Source organism: Gekko japonicus, unplaced genomic scaffold (assembly GCF_001447785.1).
Source record: "Gekko japonicus isolate JY-2015 unplaced genomic scaffold, Gekko_japonicus_V1.1 scaffold655, whole genome shotgun sequence".
NCBI classification, from domain to species: Eukaryota; Metazoa; Chordata; class Lepidosauria; order Squamata; family Gekkonidae; genus Gekko; species Gekko japonicus.
The window spans coordinates 793,295-813,818 of NW_015163107.1; the positions used below are offsets into that span (position 1 = coordinate 793,295).

General features: G+C 40.3%; 2 protein-coding genes across 2 annotated transcripts in view; one reads left to right on the forward strand and one right to left on the reverse strand.

Annotated features, from left to right (window-relative positions):
- The window catches only part of SERAC1 (serine active site containing 1), a 34,310-nt gene extending 20,938 nt beyond the window's left edge, over positions 1 to 13,372 (forward strand). Inside the window, exons 12-17 of the mRNA XM_015406789.1 lie at positions 4,504 to 4,645; positions 7,414 to 7,514; positions 7,700 to 7,797; positions 10,248 to 10,430; positions 10,649 to 10,792; positions 12,443 to 13,372. Of these exons, the coding sequence (XP_015262275.1) occupies positions 4,504 to 4,645; positions 7,414 to 7,514; positions 7,700 to 7,797; positions 10,248 to 10,430; positions 10,649 to 10,792; positions 12,443 to 12,579 (805 nt within the window). The 3' untranslated portion in view covers positions 12,580 to 13,372. The remainder of the gene's footprint in view (positions 1 to 4,503; positions 4,646 to 7,413; positions 7,515 to 7,699; positions 7,798 to 10,247; positions 10,431 to 10,648; positions 10,793 to 12,442) is intronic.
- A 2,370-nt stretch (positions 13,373 to 15,742) lies between these two features.
- Positions 15,743 to 20,524, reverse strand: part of SYNJ2 (synaptojanin 2) — an 89,293-nt gene continuing 84,511 nt past the window's right edge. The window contains exons 26-27 of the mRNA XM_015406788.1: positions 18,087 to 18,289; positions 15,743 to 17,001 (exon numbers count right to left, since the gene is read on the reverse strand). Coding sequence (XP_015262274.1) covers positions 16,216 to 17,001; positions 18,087 to 18,289 — 989 coding nt within the window. The 3' untranslated portion in view covers positions 15,743 to 16,215. The remainder of the gene's footprint in view (positions 17,002 to 18,086; positions 18,290 to 20,524) is intronic.

Genomic DNA, 20,524 nt, shown 5'->3' on the forward strand with positions numbered 1-20,524 from the left:
ACATGGTAATTGAAAGTGTTGTCCAAGCTTTCAGTGTCTTGGGACAAAATACTGTGTCCTGTTTGAGTTAGGCTATGTTCAGCCACTGCTGATTTTTCAGGTTGGCCAAGTCTGCAGTGTCTTTCATGTTCACAAATGGAACTTTGATCTGATCTCACCTCCCTTCAAAGGGGTCAGGTTACATGTTCATCTGCTAGTCAGCTGTTGAGAAAGCAAGTGAAAATCCTCCCTATGTGAAAGATTCCTCATAGGAATTATTTGTAGTGTAAGCTGCTGAGCAGCTGACCTGTTGCTCCATTGGTCCTCTTACTCCATTGTCCAATGCATTTCCTCTACACACTGGGAGGAAAATATTTTGTATTGTAGAGGCAGGCACTACAATCCATCAGTTTAGCCACTGGCTCAAATCCAGAGAAAGTTTAGGAGTGACTAAGCGTAGTTTAATGGGATTAAAATCTTAGCCACGTATTTAAACCCTATTGAGTTAAGTAGCTTGTGACTAGATCTAACTTTTATTCTTCTGACTTCTGTGGCAAGCAGTTACTACTGGGAGAGAGGGCAGCAGTATAAACAGAAGTATATATGTGGAAAGCACTGTGTTTAATGTCATACTTGATTAAATCCAGACCAAAGAGGATAATGACTGATCTAGACATCTAATTCTGAATATGCCCCCCAAAGTGGATAAAAAATCCTGCAAGGGGGGTACCCAGGAATAGATGGGAGCTGTTCAACTATTGTATCTGCCACATATAACCATTGTGGTAAACATGGTTTTTAGTTTACACCACCACACTCTTCAGTCTTTAAAATGAATGAATCCAGGCTTTACTGAAAGTAGTAACTGAAACAGTCCATTTAAAAACCCATCAATTTTCATTGTTTTGAAAAGATAGGTTGTCTTGTATATGGTGGGAAATGTTCTGGGGCAAAAAATAAAATAAAAGTTGGCCTACCTGTGAAGTAATGTGAGATTCTGAAGTACAGAGTGCCTTTTGCCCCAGTGTTGGTCTTATTCAGTCCAGTACAAGAATCAGGAGGAAAGGCCCATATATATATTTATTAAGGAATCTTATACTGACTGCAAAATATTTATTGCAAAATATTTATTGGCAAAATATTGGACACAGAAACTATTACCTTTATTTGATAGTCAACTTAGAAAATGCTCATCCCTTAAGTGCTTATGGACAATATTATAATGTATCACAAATATTTATTGGAAATATTTTTTTATACAAACTGAATTTATTCAGAGATGGAGACAGGGGGGAAAGTGAAGCCTAAAGAGAATGTAAGATGAAAAGTTTTGGCATGTTTGTAAATAATTTTATTTCCATGAGGTATTTATGAAGATCCATATTTGTTCTTGTAGTTTTTTCCTCCTTTTCTAATACTCTGTGATATTTAGGTGTATGCTTTATTGTAAGTTATGTCTTTTTCTTAAAAATAAAAAATGTAAAAAGTAGAAGACTTTTGGCAGAAGATAGTGGGAAAGGCCATTGAAGAAGCAGCAAGATTCAGATGCTTTCACACCTAAGATACATATTTGCATACTTCCATATATTTCATCAGTGAAGCATTACAGCTCAACTATGGGACAACAAAATTTGTGGAAATCTGCTCAGAAAACATCTTCATCCAAAAAAGTTATAATTTTGGTCTTCAGGAAATAACACTTTAGAAACACATGGATTGAGAAAACAGGATTACCCATCCCAGTATATGTAAATCATCTACAGCAAGAAGTAGTAGATCAAGTAGCTAAAATATATATTGGTCTGTCCACCAAACTGCAAGGTACAACCAGAACAAGTACTAATAAATGAGGAAATCTTGGTGATACAATGTACACAGCCCACACGTTGAAGTATACTGTTTAGACATACCAGAAAGGTATGGAAAAACAAATGTTATTTTCTATATTATTAGGACATGGAAGAAAATGCATTGCAGTATCTTGGGCTGAAGTATCAGTGACATTATTGAACAACAGTCCATAGTAAATTTAAATTACCACATACTCTTATTGAGAATTTTGTTATCAGCATTATCACTGAACAGTAAACAAGCAAGAAACATCATTAGTTCTTTGGGATGAGTCATCTCTTGTATCAACAAATTCCCTTATGCTTCAAACATAGACTACTGGTGCATTTAATGTAAACACATATGGAAAAGTAATTTCATCAGGAGGCTTTTGACAGATTTTACCAGTTGCACCCCACTCATCAAGCCATGCAGTAATAAACATTTGATTGAACAGAAGCCCACTTCAACCACTTCTCAAAACACTCAAATTAACAAAAACATGAGGGCACAATCAGAGGCTACGTTTGCACAGTATGTCTGCAAATGGAAAATAGAACTATACTAACACTTAGATCTACATCAAGCTCTGCTATTAGAATTCTAGAACAGGGCTTAACGTCTGGCATTATAACAGCAGTCTATGGTACTACTTTCTTTTCTTTTTTTATAATTTTAACTTCACCATAAACAGGTGTATCTGGTACAATGTTTAAATTACATACAGCGAGTCTATCACATTATTTTTTACCTAACCAGGTATATAATCTTTCTATGGTACTACTTTCAAAGAAGGCTCCATTCCTCAGCATTATCCAAGCTCCAAAAATGACTTCTGTGATTACATTAACGTGTCATTTATAACATGGATGGAGAAACCAAAACCTTATAATAATAATAATGCTTTCATAATAATTTTTCATAATTATGAAATATCTCACAATTTCTGAATTCATTAGAAAATAGTGGGCTGCAGCTATGTAAACTAACACTCAAAAGGAAGCTATTGTAATTCTGCTGACAAAGTTAAATCTCAAACAATAGATTAATGAAGTTACCTACCTACAAATGCTAAATGGGTTTAGTAAATTTAGATGTCAAGATAACAGGAGAAGCAATTAGACACTGAGTAACACTACAAATAATATATTTAACACCAACCAACACAACATTTCCATTCGAACTGTGATGATGACAGTTTCCTATAACACCAGCCTTTGCAATTACAATTAGTAAAATTCAAGGACATACATTGACAAATGTAGGATTATAGGAACCATAGTGCTGTCCTAAACAAAATTACACCCTCTAAATGCATTGACATAAATGTATTAGGAAAGGTATAACACAGTTTAGGATTCTGCTGCCAGTCTTTACACATGGAAATATATATTGGAATGTCCAAATCTACATCTTTTGAATTTAAAGCTTTGAGTTTGCAATACTTGAATTTGAGGATTTCTTAGAAATGAACCAGGAACATTGATGTCAAGTGAGTATTCAAAGAAATACTTTAATAGAAAACAGCACTACAAATTGTTACAAGTAACACAAGATTAGAGACAAACAAATATTTTTCAATGTACATACAAACAGAGAAAATAAATGTTTAAAAACTGGAGATGTTATATGTATATGTAGATACAAAACCAAAGAATATACTATAACAAAAATATACAACAGGAAGTACTTGCAAACAGAGAGGCAACTAGCAAATATTCTAAAATTTCACTTATAAATACAACAACCCAACAGAAAAATTTGTATGTAAACATTTGTTTTATTTTTTCCTTTAAATGTCAACAGAGAGCTTATAGTGTTTTTTAACATGCATGCACATAGCAAATGATTAGTGTTTTCTGCATGCGTCACATATCTTGTGCCTGTAAGAAAAGGTTAAAAATTAAATATACAGGCTATTTTTTAATCGCTTAGTCCACTACAGAATACAGATCACATAATGCAGTTTCAAAAAGAATAAATTACAGAAACATGAGAAGACACCAAGGAAAAATCTGTTACATTTTGATGAGGATCTTATCACCAGCTGTATGGTGGTGTGCTTGTGGTAGCGAAGCCTCTGACACAATTTGGCTAAGCTTGTATGCTGGTGTAGAATGTTCAGTTGCTCAGAGAATTAAACAGTTTGCAGTCCTGGTTCTATCAAGGAAGATAATGTTGTCAGTATGGATGGAATTAAAAATCTCACACAGAAGCAGAGAGAGGACTGGAAAGAGTTCTGCAGTGCAGGGAGACTAATGGATGACCAGAGACTGAAGGCAGAGTACAGAATAGGTTCTGAAGGAGTAAACCTGAAGGGTAGGTGATGTGAGGAAAAGTACAGTGGAGACACAGCATTGAGGCAAGAAGGGGCTAATTATAGGACGCATTCTAAGGAAATTTCATAGTGCTTAAGACCAGTAGGAACTTTATGAAGTGTGATGGAATGAGATCAAAATGCTAGGTAGAGAAAGAAGTGGTTGCTAGGTCTTTCTAGACTGAAATAGTAATTCTGCCAGTTATGCCTTCTGCTGTCAATGCAGCATTGTGACCTAAAAACACTAAGAGGTCAATGAAGACCAAAATATGGGGGAGGGGGTAGATTTAACATAAAGATTTAAACTTAGTAGCCATTTTTTGGATATTATATATTTTATAATATGTATTTTTTCTCTTTTATAACTTCACTCTCAGTCAGCCCATTAAAGCTGATGTCCTTTTCGTTCATGGTCTTTTGGGGGCAGCGTTTAAAACTTGGCGGCAACAGGACATTCAGCAGTGTGCAGATGAGAAGGAACTGGATGCAGAAGATGACTACAGTGAATGTTGGCCAAAGGTATGGAGGCAACCACAAATGTTTATGAGATGAATTTCTGCTCTGTCTTGAAGGTCACTTTGTCACCTCAAGCAGGTCTCTGGAGAGGCAGCATTTATATTTCCTAAATAAAAATAAATATTTTAGCCTTGCCTGCCTTAGAGGATTGGTGTGAGGGTAAAAAATTGAATAATACCCATCTGTGCAGCCCTGAACTTATTAGAGAAAGGGCAGGATATAAGTGTGATAAATAATATGTAGGTAAAATTAGCAGTTCTTTAAACTGAACAGCGATTTCTGATTATAGTTTAAGCAGGATCCCTGGTTGTCCTTAACTGTGGTTACCATTATCATGTTTAATTATTTAATTTTATTGGCTGACTTTCTTGCTTCCAATATAGATAAAATACATAAAATAGAATACAGGAAGTACATAGAAACTAAATTTTAAAACCAGAATTTGGGACTATTAGGCCTGGGTCACATGGGCAGGAAAATGCGGGGAGGGGGGGGAGCGTGGCTGTTTGCCCCGGAGCAAAATAACGCGCGGTTGCACGATCAGACGTCCCGTCAAGGTCCCGTGTTTAGGGGGGAGGTGCCGATCACACGACCATCCTGCAGCGCGGCAAAGAAGCTGCGTGGCGCGATCACACCAGCAATCGCTAGGTGCCGCTTCCGTGGCAAGGCATAGCCAATGGAGGGGGAGGTGGGCCCCCTCGTCACAGCCGCTCTAACCACCTGCGCGACAGTGGCCATAGTGACCCTCCAGAGGCGGCAAGCCTGGCTGCAGTGGGAGGGGGCCTCTTTGTGCGCATGCGCCGTTGGGCGCTTGTGCGCATCCTGTGGAGACTTGGGGGGAAAAACCTGTTCGCGACAGGACATGGGTGGGCGCCGGATGCCACGGGATTCCACCGGAAACGCGATCAGGTGCCCGCCCTTGCCCTGCGGTTTCCGGAAACTAGTACCTCAGAGGTTCTAGTTTTTTACCCCAGATGTGGTGGTATGATCACGCCCGGAAAATCCGCCTATCTTCCGTCTCTGTAGCGTGGCTAATGTTCCGTGTGACCGCAGCCATAGTAACTTTATTAAATGTGATCCTAAATAAAACTGTCTTCAGTTGGCTCCTAAAGCTCGAGAGTGAGGGGGCCAGGCGCACCTCCTTGGGGGGAAGTTGTTCCATAATTGTGAGGCTGCCATGGAAAAGGCCCTCTCTTGTGTACCCACCAATCGAGCTTCTTTAGTTGATGGAACAGTCAGGAGGGCCTCTCCCTGTGATCCTAATTCCCAGGCAGAAAGATAAAGGAGAAGATGGTCCTTCAGATACTTTGGTCCCAAGCCACGTAGGGCTTTAGATGTCAAAAACGACTCCTTGAATTGGGCTTGAAGAGTGGATCTGTAGCCAGTGTAGTTGCTGCAGTACTGGGATCACATGCTCTTGATAGCTGGCCCCAACCAGCAGTCTAGCTGAGGCGTTCTTCACTAGCTGCAGCTTCCCAAGCAAGAAAGTGCCTTGCAGCAGTCCATAGTTAACCATGGGTAGGCCCACCAATGGGTAGGCCCCCTCCCACCATGGGTAGGCCCCCTCCCACTGCAGCCCACCAATGGGAATGTGTTCTGTAGGGGGAAGGAGTTTGAACTTAATGTCTGCATGCTTTGGCTGCATGAAACCTCCTCACGCTCTTGGAAAGAGTTACAAGTAATATTAGGCAAAGGTCTTGCCAGGTTTCTTCTCCTTTGTGCCATGATCTTTGTGAAGCTTGAAAGTAGTGTTGTGTGCATGTGATGTGCAACAGAAAGATCTCATGCTACTATTAGTTTCATACTCTGTTTCATGCCCCTTTCCTTTAGCTGGCTACATTTCTTCTAGCAGGGCTTTAGTGACTTTTAGCTGTTGCACAACAAAACAGGCATTCTCTTCATCACCCGCTGCATTCAGATGTCTCAACAAACCTCTGTTTGTCCTTGGTGAATATGAAGACAGTCTGTTCTCATAATTGCATGCTCCCTTCCTGACCTCATTCCCTCCCATACACAGAGTATGACTGAAAGCTTCCTGGTGTGGGGAATTAAGTTTGCCATGATGTCCAATTACATGTTCCTATGCAAATGAGTTTTCTTCTTCTCCACAAATTCAGGATTAGAGTCTCTGTTTGTGGGATGAAGACACATTTCCGTTTGCTCAGGCATCTGCATTCACATGTCACAGTAAATTGGAAATCGATTGAAAGCATCCGAAAGCAGGAAGCTTTCAGTCACGCTCCACGTGTGAAACGAGGGGGAAGGTGTAAGGAGGAATGTGAGAGCACGGAAGCAAACTGTATTCTTGCCTCTCAGAGGAGAGAAAGAGACATTTGTTGACATGTCTGAATGCAGCCACTGTATTTATGTACTGGGAAAGCATCACCTGCTGAATTCTGGGTCATGCTAGCAGACTAGGATACATCAGCTGTGCCTCAATGGTAGATGCAACTGATCAGCCATACAGACAACAGGGATAGGGCCTGGAGAAGTGAAAATGGCCCCATTGGTTATAGCTTTTATTGAGGCACCTCACATGCTTGTGCTGAATTACTGGGAAAAATGTTTAAAGTGCTAAGGACAGATTTCTAACAAATTCTTTCAGAAGGAATCAGTTTCAAAACTACCTGTTCTATAAGTATATTTTACTGTTCTAAATCAGGATCTGCTTTGAAAATAGATTGCTAGTCTTTATTTTGATGCCTGAAACTCTAACAATGTTATATGAGTTTATTTGGGTTTTTTTCATGTTTCATGTCTTCTAAATTTAGACGTGGTTAGCATCTGACTGTCCTATGCTTAGAATTATATCTGTGGAGTATGACACCCACCTGAGTGACTGGAGAGCAAAATGTCCTGTGGAGAGCTACAGGTAACAAATAGAAGATGCACAACTTGAGGAGGAAATTAACCTGATAAACACCAACGAGAGGCCCTCAGGATTTGACTTGCCATGTAAAGTATGGAAGATGGCCAATGGAATACGAATACGTCTTGGCACTTGTTTGCTTTACTTACATTTGCATCCTCTGCTTACTTTTTTCTCATTCCTTGCAGGGAGTCTATAGCTTACAGGAGTTCTGAGCTTCTCAAGAAACTAAGAGCTGCTGGTATTGGAGACAGGCCTCTTATATGGATGTCACACAGCATGGGGGGCAAGTCCATTGAGTCCTTTTTAAAATCTGAAATGAACGACTCTGTTATTTTTTTAAAAACCAGGTCTTTTCAGCCCTGTTAAGTTGGTATTAAAAGGGTTAGAGTGAAACCCTAATTCCATGTGACAGTAATGGAAACCTGATTATTATATGTTTCACTAGAGTCATCATAGGAAATGACATCATGGGAAATGACAGCCTTTTGTCTGAATGTGTGCTGGTCTGGCCTCTGGGCTTTTGCTGTGCCATTTGAGGAATTTTAGGTGGGAGACTGAAACCCTGGTCTGCGCCTGTGGAGGGCTGTGTTGGCATAAAAAACCTCAGAAGAACCTATGAGACCAGAGGTCAATCTCATCCAGAATCCTGTTTTTCATAGTGCCCAGTTAGATGCCTTTGGGAAGCCCACAAGTAAAAGCCTTCCTTTACTGTTGCTCCTGAGCAACAGCTGCTCAGTGGTTTCTGTGCCTATCTGCCATGCCACCCCATGTTTGCAAGTTTGCAGCTGATAGCCGACATAGTAAAGTGATCTCTTTATAAAAGGTTACCTGATATGTACCTCTGTGTTATGGTACCTATTCTCAGTGTTGAAAGGCAATAAGAGCATACAGCATTTTATTTTCACCAAATCATTCTTGAGACTTCAAGTAATACTCAACTTCCTTCATACAAGCTGCCTCTTTCAACTACCTAGGGAACCTTGGTGACTTGTACCTTTTTAAATTTTCCATATGAAGGACAGTTGCTTCTTTAAGTTCTCAGTTCCATTTCTTATGTAATATTTCCCAAAGTGTTCCCAGTGATGGTCTGTCTGTCATGGAAGTTCATGAAAGGAAAGAAAGAGATAATCTTGTTTTTTATCGATGCTGGATTTCCCCCCATTTTTTTTTAATTAGGAAGGCTGTTTAGATTTTTATTGTTTTACTTGTTTATGTTGTCAGACAACTTAAGGTATCATGTACATTTTCTAAATACATCAGTTGCAAGTAAACAAACAGAAATCAAATGTTAAACAATTAAAAAATTGACTTGATTATTGGTAGAAATTAAAATAAAGCAGATAGCATTTCAGCTTAATGCCACTCTTCTCTAGTAGAATGACAAAAAAAGGACATAATGTGTTAATTTAGGTCAATTGATTAGCACACCAAAGCCTTTGAGGCAAAGAACTTTGCTAAAACAAAACAAACACACTTTCAGGTTAAAGGTTAGAATAGCAACATGTTAGCCGAACTGCTTTATCTACAACAGCTGACAGACTAAATTTATATCTGGATTCTTGCCCGTGTATACCAAGGTCCAATCCACCCCCAAGGGTTCGCCAGTGAAAGAGTCGAGGCTGGTATGTTCCAAAACAATCTGTCTTTTACTTAGAAATATATAAAATCACATACACACACATCAGATACACACACACAATCAATCAAGGTCCTCAGGAGTACAAGGTTACAAAGAATCACTTTTGCATTCACAGGTTGGGTGATAAAGATCAATACTTATCTGTCCTGAAGCTTGCACGTCACAATGAAGAATGAGGGGTTGGAAAAATATACTAGGGAGATTTAACACACAGCTAGAAACCAGCCAGCACGTGTGGACCTCTTGGCTGCAGACCAAGAGATCAAGTAGGGACAAAGGGGTTTTGGTACAGAGAGCTGGACTTGAGAGGGGTTTGAAAGCAGACAAGGGGGCGTAGGTGTGGGAAGGCGACTAGCAAACGCTAGGCAACTGGACCTCACCTTTTATAAGTGGATCTTCGGGTGGGTGGCAACCATGCCAGTCTGTGAACCCACCTCTCTGCTAGTCTGTCCCAAAATTGACCCTATTGGTGCATGTAATGAGGGGTGGCTACCTAAAGGGTTGGGCAATATTGAAACTCTAGACTCTAACTCAAGGGGCAACATCTGGGTAAGTGTGAAAGCTTGGTGTCAAGGAGCCTCCTTGATGTGTTGATGAAGTTTGGCCTTTCCCAGGTAATCAAAGAGCATCTGACAGGAAACTGTCAATTCAGATGTAAAGCGTGTCTTTCCTCAGTTCATCAATGGGGGATGCTTTCGTGTAAGCTGTTGTTTGCTGTCCATAATGGCGAATTGTGCTTCTTCCCTTAGGCTGGCAGCTGTGTATTTGAAAACTCATTAACATGTGGCTTAGATCAAGTCACCATCTATGTATATCTCACAACAGGCAACCTGTTCAGCTTTCCTTGAGCCTATGGGTTTATGTGTGCATAGCCCATGTAGTGTGTGGCAGCAAATATAAATCCATAAAGCAAATATCAGTTCCATCTCTCAACAATTAGTAGCAATCGTGCCTTCCATGATTGAAAGTATTTTTATCCAATAGCTGTTTTTTAAATCAAAGTAATATTTCATAGGAAAAGGAAGAAGGTACATTGTTTTTACTTTTATTCTTGCATTAATTCAGCTTTACTTCATGAATACATTTCTTATCAGGTCTTCTAGTCAAGAAGATGCTTCTGGATGCTTCCAAGGACCCCGAAATGGATTCCATTGTAAACAACACCCGGGGAATTGTATTTTACAGCGTACCTCATCATGGGTCCCGGTTGGCTGAATATTCAATAAACATTAGATTTCTGCTGTTTCCTTCTGTGGAAGTTAAGGAACTCAGCAAAGGTATACCTGTTGAGCAGTTATTTAGTTGTTTGTGTATGTGTGTGGGATTCCCCTCCCCCCCGAAATGTGAGACAGCAAAGTAATAATTATACAGCTGTTGAAGTGGAAAGTAGAAGAAAACTACTGAAGCCTGAGCATAAACTTTTACCAAGCTTTGTGGAATAATTACAGTTTATATAATCAAAATATGTGTTTAACTTTATTTCTTTTTCCTCCAGATTCTCCTGCACTTAAAGCCCTGAATGATGACTTTCTCTCATTTGCAAAGGACAAGAAGTTTCCTGTATTAAGTTTTGCCGAAACGTTACCAACACGAGTTGGCAGAATGTTGAACCTGCATGTGGTACCAGTGGAATCTGCAGGTCTGATCTCCTCAACAATCTTTGAAAATGAACTCGCCCAATCTCATCAGATCTCAAAAACTAAGCAGGGTTGACCCTGGCAAGTATTTGGATGGGAGACCTCCAAAGAATACCAGGGTCAGGAGGCGGAAGCAGGCGATCAAGCCACTTCTCTGAACATCCTCTACGCCCCAGTAGGCATTACCAGAGGTCACCATGACTTCCAGGCACAGACAGACAGACAGACACACACACACACAAATGCAAAAAAACCCAAAACCTCAAAACCCCAAAATGAACTGGTGTAGCAAGAGAGAGCCATCTATGTTCTGTGGCATAAATACTCCAAAAGAGAAAATATTATGAAACATCAGAATTTCAGATGAGAAACTGATTAGTTTTCTCTGGTGCTGGGGTGGATCAACATTCTTTGGAGCCCAAAGAATATTCAGTCTGTCAAGAAACTGGACTTTCTCTAGATGTTTCTTGGCTTTTCAAAACTTTGGTTCAGGCCTAGTAAAATAATCGAAGGCTTCTCTCTGAAAACGATGACTTTCAGTATCAAGAGAAGGAACAGATCATGGGGTCCAGGAGCTTCAAGGCCAGGGGCCAGGAGGGAGCTTTGCACTTGCAGTCCATCCCATTAGTGCAAGAAACCCTGTTTGGGGGGTGAGTTTCTTGACTCTGAGCACATATTAGCTGCAGACGTACATGGTCTTGTGCCTTGGCAACACACCTGATTGCTCTGGAATGAGGCCAGTTGCTGGCAGCCTGACATAAAGGAAGCTCTTTCATTCTAGTTTGTTCCTCCTTTGCGTCAGACCCTTGGACTTTGAAACTTTATCTGGACTCTGTGTTTCAGTCTGGTCAGGTAACATCTGGGTCAGAGGACCAAAAAGCCCGTCTAAGTATTTTAGGCTAGCTACTTAGTTTGTTATTTTCTTCCTTGCTTTCCACTGTTCTTATATGTGCACACTTTTTTGCACATTTCTTTTAATACATTTTATTAATTATACTTCTGTGGTGTTATTTGGGTTTGGGAGCTTCAATCTAAACCCAGTACCTTGGCCTACAGTGGCTACAGCTACCAAAGGAATTGTTTTTGGAACTCAGCTTGCAAATGTCCTGCCTTGAAGGGCTGACCTCTTGATTAATACCTGGTAGGGCTGGAAACTCTGTTCCTCTGGCCTCTCAGCTGAGGATCAGTCAGAAGGACTGGTGGTGGCTCATTAACCTGGGTAGTGAGGATTCACTCCCCAGTATTGTGTTTTGCCCTGACCTGTCACTACACCTTGACACCTTCCTTTCTTGCTCATTAAATATTCCTATCTTAGGCTGCTCAGTAAACCTTCACTCCATAAGTTATGGATTGCTTTATTATAGAAGTTCTGGTAGGCCCCTTATATTTTTATAGAAAATATCTTAGACATGCACAACCTAAAAACTGGCTTAATTGTAAATCCTAGATGTTGTCAGAAACTTAGTGGCATGTTTTGCCCATGACATAAATGGTTGTGTATAACTTTTTACTGTGCTTAGCTGCCACCCAGGACTCCAGAAAGCTAATGTAGACTGCACATCTCTCTCAGGATCACAAGATGGGTGTTAATGTACAGTTTGTGTCATTTTCTTTTATATTTAATGTTGCTGGGTTTTGTTTTTCTTTTTCAGATGTAGGCATAGGAGAACTCATTCCAGTAGAAGTTAGCCACCTGAATATCTGCAAGCCAAAGAACAAGGATTCATTCCTTTATCAGCACACCCTAAAGTTTATTCAAGAAACTTTAAAACGAGATCTGAGAAACTGATGAATTGCTACAACACTTGGCTTATTTCTTTGCGATGTCTCATGTAATTCCTAGAGACACCTGTGCTGAAGCTGTACTTGTAGGGCTACGGAGATACAGCAATGGGTTTTATTTGGTCTTGAACATCTCAACTGCAGGTGTTTGGAGTATGCTTATAATATGAAAATGCATAAATGCCCAGTGCCATATATGTCAAAGAGAAGGTCATCGTGGCTTTATTGTCTTCCATGCTCTTGTCTACATTTACATGGGAATGTTGTAGAGCAGAAAAAATCTCTATTAAAACTTGCCAAGAAGCATTTGCTGACCAATAGAAACATCAAAATGCCCTTTGGCCTAGGAAAGTCCTCTTTCCTTAGGGATGCTGCCATGTTTTTCCTGTAACAATATTTGCCAGGCACAGGTAGTTGTTGAAAGGTGAGCGTGGGATGAAACTTCCCACATAGATGCATGATATAGATCTAATGCACTAGAATGGAGCATCTGACCGAGTCCTGCTCCTGTACATAAGCACTTCAGGACTAGAAATACTATGCTATCTTGTGTCAAAATGTGCCAGAAACCAAATACAACAAAAGAAGTCCTGTTGGTGTTTGGGATGAAAACCCCATATTGTCTAAAAGGCTCTAGAATAAGCTCCAGTAGCATTGTGTTAGTTCACAATGTATTCACTAACTAAAATGTTTCTGAATATAAAGTTAAGGCCAACATTGTCTCAGTTTCCTTAAATGGGCCGTATTTTGTTATACTATTGTTATGTTTTTATCTTGTTTTAATTGTTTTAATTATGGCTTTTGCCCTAGTTGTTAGCCGCCCTGAGCCTTAGGAGAGGGCGGGATATAAATCGAATTATAAATAAATAAATAAATAAAATGCATGAATTTAGTACAGTCCCAAAATTAATCCTCATTCTCTAGGCATCACTCCAAACTATGGATAGTACTAAGTACGGTTTCAGCTTTCAAAATAAACAAGCAAATGATGGTAAAAAAAAAAATCAATTTCTGTCTTCATAATTTTCCCAGCTGTGGGTGCAGCGACCTCTGAAGCAAAACAAATAACCAAAATTCTGGTTTGTCATACCAGTCATGTTGAACCAAAGTGAGCATAAACCTATTTTCCTGGCTAGCTGGCTGATTGAACTCTATGGTTTTCCTGTTCAGACATTACACCAAATAAGAGTTTTGTTAGCTCTAGTTTGCAAAATACCTGCATTGAGCCAGTCTATTTAACAGGAACACAAAAGATATTAAAAGAGAGATTTTAAAAAATTATGTTGTTAAACAGAAGCCCTTTATGGGCAAAAGTTGATCTGCAACCTGCTGCTGTATTCCCTTGTTTCGAAATATTATTTTGTTGTTGTTCAGTCGCACAGTCGAGTCCGACTCTTCGCGACCCCATGGACCAGATCACGCTATGTTATGTTTATGTGGCTGTTACATAATCCTAAAAAACATGTTAAGTTTATAAACTGTGCTCTGGTTTACATTGTAATACTATTTATGCAATAATGAGCTGTCCAGTACAGTATAGATGATTTTCAAATAAAACTGGAAAAGTCTTAATGTGGGAGGCGCTACTAAATGTGGCATTTTTTATAACAACAGAGGGCTTAAAATGGATTCGTACATGCAAGCTGATGTGAGCAAACGTTGAACATAGTTGTGTGAGCTAGACCTCAGCTGCAGTGGGTTAGTATGCCCTGATAAGACAAGGCTATGAAGTTTTGCACAAATATAAATTTGGTGGGGGGCCCCCTCAATCATTATTGTAGCAGTAAGTGCAGAAATATTTTAAAAGAGTTTTCTATATTTCTAGCAATTAATTCCGTAAAAATGTGCAACATTTGAATTGGATCAGCTGTCTTGAGGCTTTGATTTGTTAAACTGAGTGATGTGAGCAGGAAATTGATTACACAGAGGGTGCTACTGGGAGGATTTATGTTTTAATGAGGCTGCTCACCAGTCCGCCACCCCTAGGCTACAATGGCAAAGGCAAAATACTACACTTATTCAAATGAAGTAATAAAAGCAACTTTTATTTGTGATATAAATCTTAAATGGGCTTTCCTTCTAACACTTTTATTATCATGCAAATAAGCTGCCACAAAGCTGTTTATCTTTTGTTGCCAAGAATATTGGCGCTAGCAATAAACCGTTTTTCTAAAAAAATTAGCCCATTTGTGTTTTATGTTGAAATGCAGCTGCAAATATCCAATGACACTTTGATTTCTTCAAGGACAGAATTGTTAGCTGCACAATATATTCAATAGGAGGTAAGAGTGTCATTTCTACTAACCTACCTTTTATGCCAATAAAGGTATTGTATTTGTACTAACCTACCTTTAATTTCTGTTGATACTGAACATCAGACAAAAAAATGACAGGGTGATAGTAGGAAGGAGAACATTTCTATACAAAACTCCTTCCACAGAGGGATGTATAGCATTGGGTTACCTGTGCATGACCACGGACACTCTTCTTGCCCAGCATTTGGTGAGTGCTTTCAACTTTGATAGTCCCAGTTAGAGATAACTGGAGAGGTGGAGTGACTAATTTTCATAATAAAGTTCCTTAATTTATATCTCTGTGTTATCACCTTCATGCTCAGCTTGGAAATTCCCCAGTATGATCCCATCAGCCACACTTAGAAACAGAATGTTAAGACTAGACAGAATTCAGATACAAGGGTCTTTTTGTGACAGTGAGGCATGGTGAGGTGTGTACTGCACTATAAGATCTCCATAGAGGACCCAGGAGTTTTGTGTTCTGCCTAAAGTCATGGATGGGGAGGAGCACATCTGTGCAAAACAGCAAATCTTCTATGCTTTTGAGTAATAATGAATAGAAGCAAGACAGAACAAGTGACACTTTGTGATCTTTTATATTTAGTGTTGACCTAAGAAGCAATAAGCCAAGTCCTGTTTCTTATAAAAGAAATTTATTATTTACAACCTCAATATAAAAAGGATACTACAAAATACATGCTATAGGCTTTTCCATTTGTACTATTAAGAACAGAAAGAATCACTAACTATGCACTTCATCAAAAGTGATTCAGCTCTGCAGCTAATACATTACCACAGCACTTTAGAAATACCATGTTATTTCTATTAGCTGCACCATTATTCAAGCTTTCCATGTGAAAGGCAATCCTTGCTATTATCCACATCTATAATTGTGGCAGCAGTTCCAAAGGCATCCTAGAAACTACTACCACCAACTCCACCTTTTCATCTGCTGCTATCCCAGTGTTCTCTCTCCAGACCAAGCCTATTAAAATTGTCTTTCCCGTAGAGTGCAGAAGTTATCAAGTATGTTGTAAAAGAATCAGATTTAAAAAACATAAAGATACAACTGGTCACTGCATTTCCCCTCCAGTTAATTAAATGATCACATCATTTAATAGCAAGCACCTGCTATGCAATGAGCTAAAAGATAATTAGATTTTATGCAAATGTTAAGAGGGAATCCTTATACCCCTGTATTTTTCATATTTCCTTAGAAGAAATCATGGAGTACCAGTAATAGTTTCTTGTTTGGAAAAAAAATGTTTCATTTCTGTGTTTTATGTAGGATAAGCAAGGGAAGAGAAAAAAGATTAGGCTCAAAGCTGTAAATTGGAGCCTGTGGCTGCTCAGGTTTTTTTCTCAAAGGCAAGCATTTCAGTGAGATCTTGAAATGTATTATTGCTGCTGCCATCCTCACCAAATGTAACCCAGTGACTGAAATCTGTTGGGCCGGAGAGTTCCTGATCTTTCAGAGCGTGTGTTGGGCTGATAGGCAATGGTGAAGCTATTGACTGATGAGGGACAAAGTCTTCCTCAAAGCTTAACAGACAGGGGTTTCCTGTAAGAAAATCATTGTTTAAGAGCTGCTCAGGCTGCTGGCTGTTCAGGAGAAGAGGAGCCTGCAGGCCAGCATCCAGCTGCAAAGCAGCTGGCCTCAGGAGCTTAGAACCACTGTCAACTGGGCTGGAAATGAGGTCTGCTGCAGGAAAACATGACTCACTGGGACAAAGAGGAAGGGTGCTGGAATCCTGTGTTTCAGAACAATGTTCTGATGGATTGTTGTTGTTGTTGGAATTGAACGTTAAACCCTTCAAGAACAAGCTGTCACTGCTCTGGAGAACTTGGAGGTGAAAGTCAGGGGGAGCCGACTTCTTTCTTCTGGGTGGAACTCTCGGGGCAGAGGTAGAATTCTGAGGAGGAAAAAGAGAAGTGTCCTCTAAAAGATGTAGCGCTGGCTGCCTTTCGCTGCTGCTCCTCCTCTCAGGAATTTTGCCAGGGTACGTGGTTCTTGGCTTAGGAACAGGGGCTGCCCTTGCACGACTGGTAACGGCTCTTGATTCAAGGCAAGACTCTGGCAGTGCAAAGGAGAAGTGACCCACAGACTGTTCAAACTGCTCTTCTGGAGAGTGGGGCTGAGGAGAAGAAGACAAAGATCTCAGTCAACTGCTAATTTCCCCCAACACGGACAGGAAAGCAAGCAAGAAACACACAGTGAAAGTCTGCTTCAAGCCTGGCCAAACACAGTTGGCCTCTTATTGTGTGAGCTGTTAGCCTCCTGTGATTCTGCACATGCCGTACCAAATCTGAAATTGTTTGAGATTCCTAAAAAAAACCCTCCACTTTCATTTCTTTCAAAGATTTGCACATTTCTAGCCTTCAGTAGTAAAAAGATCTGTTTAAAATGTGCAGAAAGCTTTCTAGTCTCTTGAGAACAGAACCATCTGCTTTGCACAGTTATTTGTTCCCCATGCCACCTCGGTTTCCCTTGGGTACCCCACATCTCTCTCTTCTAGCCCCCATAACACCTGCTGCAAAAAAAAAATCATTGAAAGTGCCACAAAAGTTTTATTTTGTTTGTTTGTCTGTTTGTTGGTTTATATATGTTCAAAATAATAAAGAATAAGGGCTTTGCCCATAAACAAAAAAAGAAAGTGCCACAAAAATTCAAACATGGTTTCAGAAAAGCCATGCAAATTAAGCACATGTAAGCCAATCATCATGCATTCCCTTGATCTGCATAACTCCAAGCACAAAACTTGCATCTCCTTGGCACAGAAGATGAATTTCCTTGGATAACTCCGCTTTGAAGCAAATGCAAAGTGAAAGATGTGAGCCCGATGGATATTTTTAAAGACAGCAGGGATTTAAAATATAAGATGCTCCCTTCAATGTTCCATTACCTGCTGCCACAGGGAAAGTTTGCTTAACATACTTGTGGAACTGCTGTATAAATCTTCATAGAAGCCTGATGCGCATTCTCTTGCATTAAGGTTTTGCTACATTTCTACTTATTTGCTATAGCAAATATAGCACTAGGATCTCTTAAGAAGAGAAAAAGACTCAGTACCTAATTACTCACCTCCCTGAGAGTGTTGCATTAATGGCCTGCACATTTCACACTTATTTGATACCTTTCTATTGCACAAGCAGGCCAGAAAAAGGCCTACATTAAGGTACTCCATTTATACTGCTAAGAAAGAGAAACCATGGCACTTACTTGCCCAAGCTTCCCTCCCATTCTTTGCGAGGGTACTGGCTTCTTAGCGGTGGGAACTTTGGGTGGAGGCCTATGAGGCACAAACCCTGGGGTTGACTGTAGATTGTGAAGTGGTGGTGGATTTGTAGCACTGGGGAAGGTTTCAGGTTTCGTGACAACCTGCGTTGGTACAGGAGTGGGTGCCAGGGCTTCCTCTGGTGTCACTGCAAGGGGAAAAAGCAGAAGTGCTTTTTGGAATATATCTAGCATATAGAATACATAGCATTCCTCAAATTCTCTTATTTCTGAATAATGTTACACTCTATTGTGACTAAGAGTGGTACCATCTGGGTAAAAGTTGTTTTGACTTAAGTGTTCATGACTTAATTATTTAAATTAGCAGATGCTTTTAGGGCAAGATTTTTCAACAAAAACACTACAGGATATTTAAAATCCTGTTTAAGCAAACAAACAGGAAAAAACCCCAACTAAAATAAATGTGTCTTCTCTTGTTTCCTTCAAGAAGAGGCAAAGGAGAAAATGTATTGAACAGTAACATTAAAACAAGAACTAGATTTGTATAGCAAAAAAAAAAAGCCTTGCCCTGAAAATGAGGATGCCCAATACAAATCATTTAATCTCCCTGTGAGTCCTGTTACTATGGTTCGGTTCTGAAGATGAACACTGTGAACACAGCAGACTCAACCCCTAAACATACAGTTGCTAAAAGGCCTGGAGAAAAAAAATGTCCCTTTCATAGAAACTGAATGTGTGCAAATTGACAGGTCTTCCAGCCCCACAAGATGATCTGATCAAGAGGCAGCCAGCTAGATTTTGAGCCTCAAAACATCTGCTTCAGGGGCATAACTCTGTTTGACAATTCATCTCTAGTTGTGGTTAATTGTTGCTACTCATGACATTATTTCCTCTCATCATGCAGTGCCTGACTCTGTACTCGCCCAGCTGTGAGTGAGCATGTGAAATGTGATCTTCTGGAATGGTCCGATATGCTTTCAGCTTCTCAGCCACCAAGTAACTAAGCCAGGCTAGCTGTTCATGTGAAGGTCAGAGAGCTAAAGCATCCTAGATCCTTTCAGAAGGCTTGATGTTTATCAGGCTTTTGCAGCTTGGTATGAGCACAGCAACCTAACGGCTGATTGGCTGTGAATGAACTAAATCCAACCTACCTTTCCAGAGGTCAGCTGCTTCTACAAAGCAAGTAACCTGGAGACTATGGGAAAACAGAGATTCTTGTACTATAACTGCTGTGGATTGCTTGTTCTTTCAAAAGACCACCATGTTTCTTTATGTCTGCCAACAGGAAGCCCACCTAAAAGGCTACCACACAGTGGCACTTCCAGATGGCTGGAAACTACTCACTATGTTTATTAGTTACCCGTCTATGTTGCTCTCTCTGAAGAAAACTCATGAGTGGTTTATATATGGCACCTGCTGGCTTCCCATCCAGGCACCAATCAGGTCCATCCCTATGGAGCTTTGGCAATGCCAAACTTCAGATTTACACAAACCACTGAATGCTGTGGAGAGAATCTCCATATAGCGATGGCAGTCATGGGCAGCTAGAGACTCCCCATTCGAAGCAGGTGAATCATATAGTAAGTGACTTGTACATTTCCACCTGGACTTGCCTTTGTAAACTGCAGTACAAAACCTGGCCTTGAATAGCAGTACTTTTATTAACTGATAACTGCCTTAGTGACTGGAAACAATCTACAATCTAGACAATACTCCCCCACACACACACACAGTCCATGTGTTCTGTACAAATGCATCAAAATGTATGAAAAATGATTCTGATTTCTTGCAGACCAATTGAAAACACTGCAAAAAAAATTTAAAATCACAGAGGTTTTCAGTGGGTATAATGCTTCTATAATGCAAGTATATTTAGATCACACAAAAAAACCCAGGTTGCTTACCTGTAACTGATGATCTTCGAGTGGTCATCTGTGCGTTCACACCCATGGGATCTAGTGCGCACGCACTGGATTGATCGGCATTGTAGCAAGCTCTTTAACGGATTTTCGCGCCCAGTCCCTCGGGCATGCGCAGGAACCCCACCGCGCATGCCCAGAGGGGTGGGCGCAGACATCCCGCCAGTTCCTTCGAACCGCTGCAAATCAACCCCTATGGAAAATGTAGATGCTGACAGCAGCGGGGAAGGAGGGCGGGTGGTGTGAATGCACAGATGACCACTCGAAGATCATCAGTTACAGGTAAGCAACCTGTTTATCTTCGATGTGGTCTCTGTGCTTCACACCCATGGGAGATTAGTGAGCAGTGGCCTACCTGGAGGAGGGTGCTGGCAAGTCCTTACTGCGTTGCTGAAGATAGAATGTGACGTCCCATGTTGGTATTAGAGTTCTTACGGATGGCTAGGGCATAGTGCCTCATAAAGGTGTTAAGTGTGGCCCAGGTAGCAGCCTTGCAGATGTCCG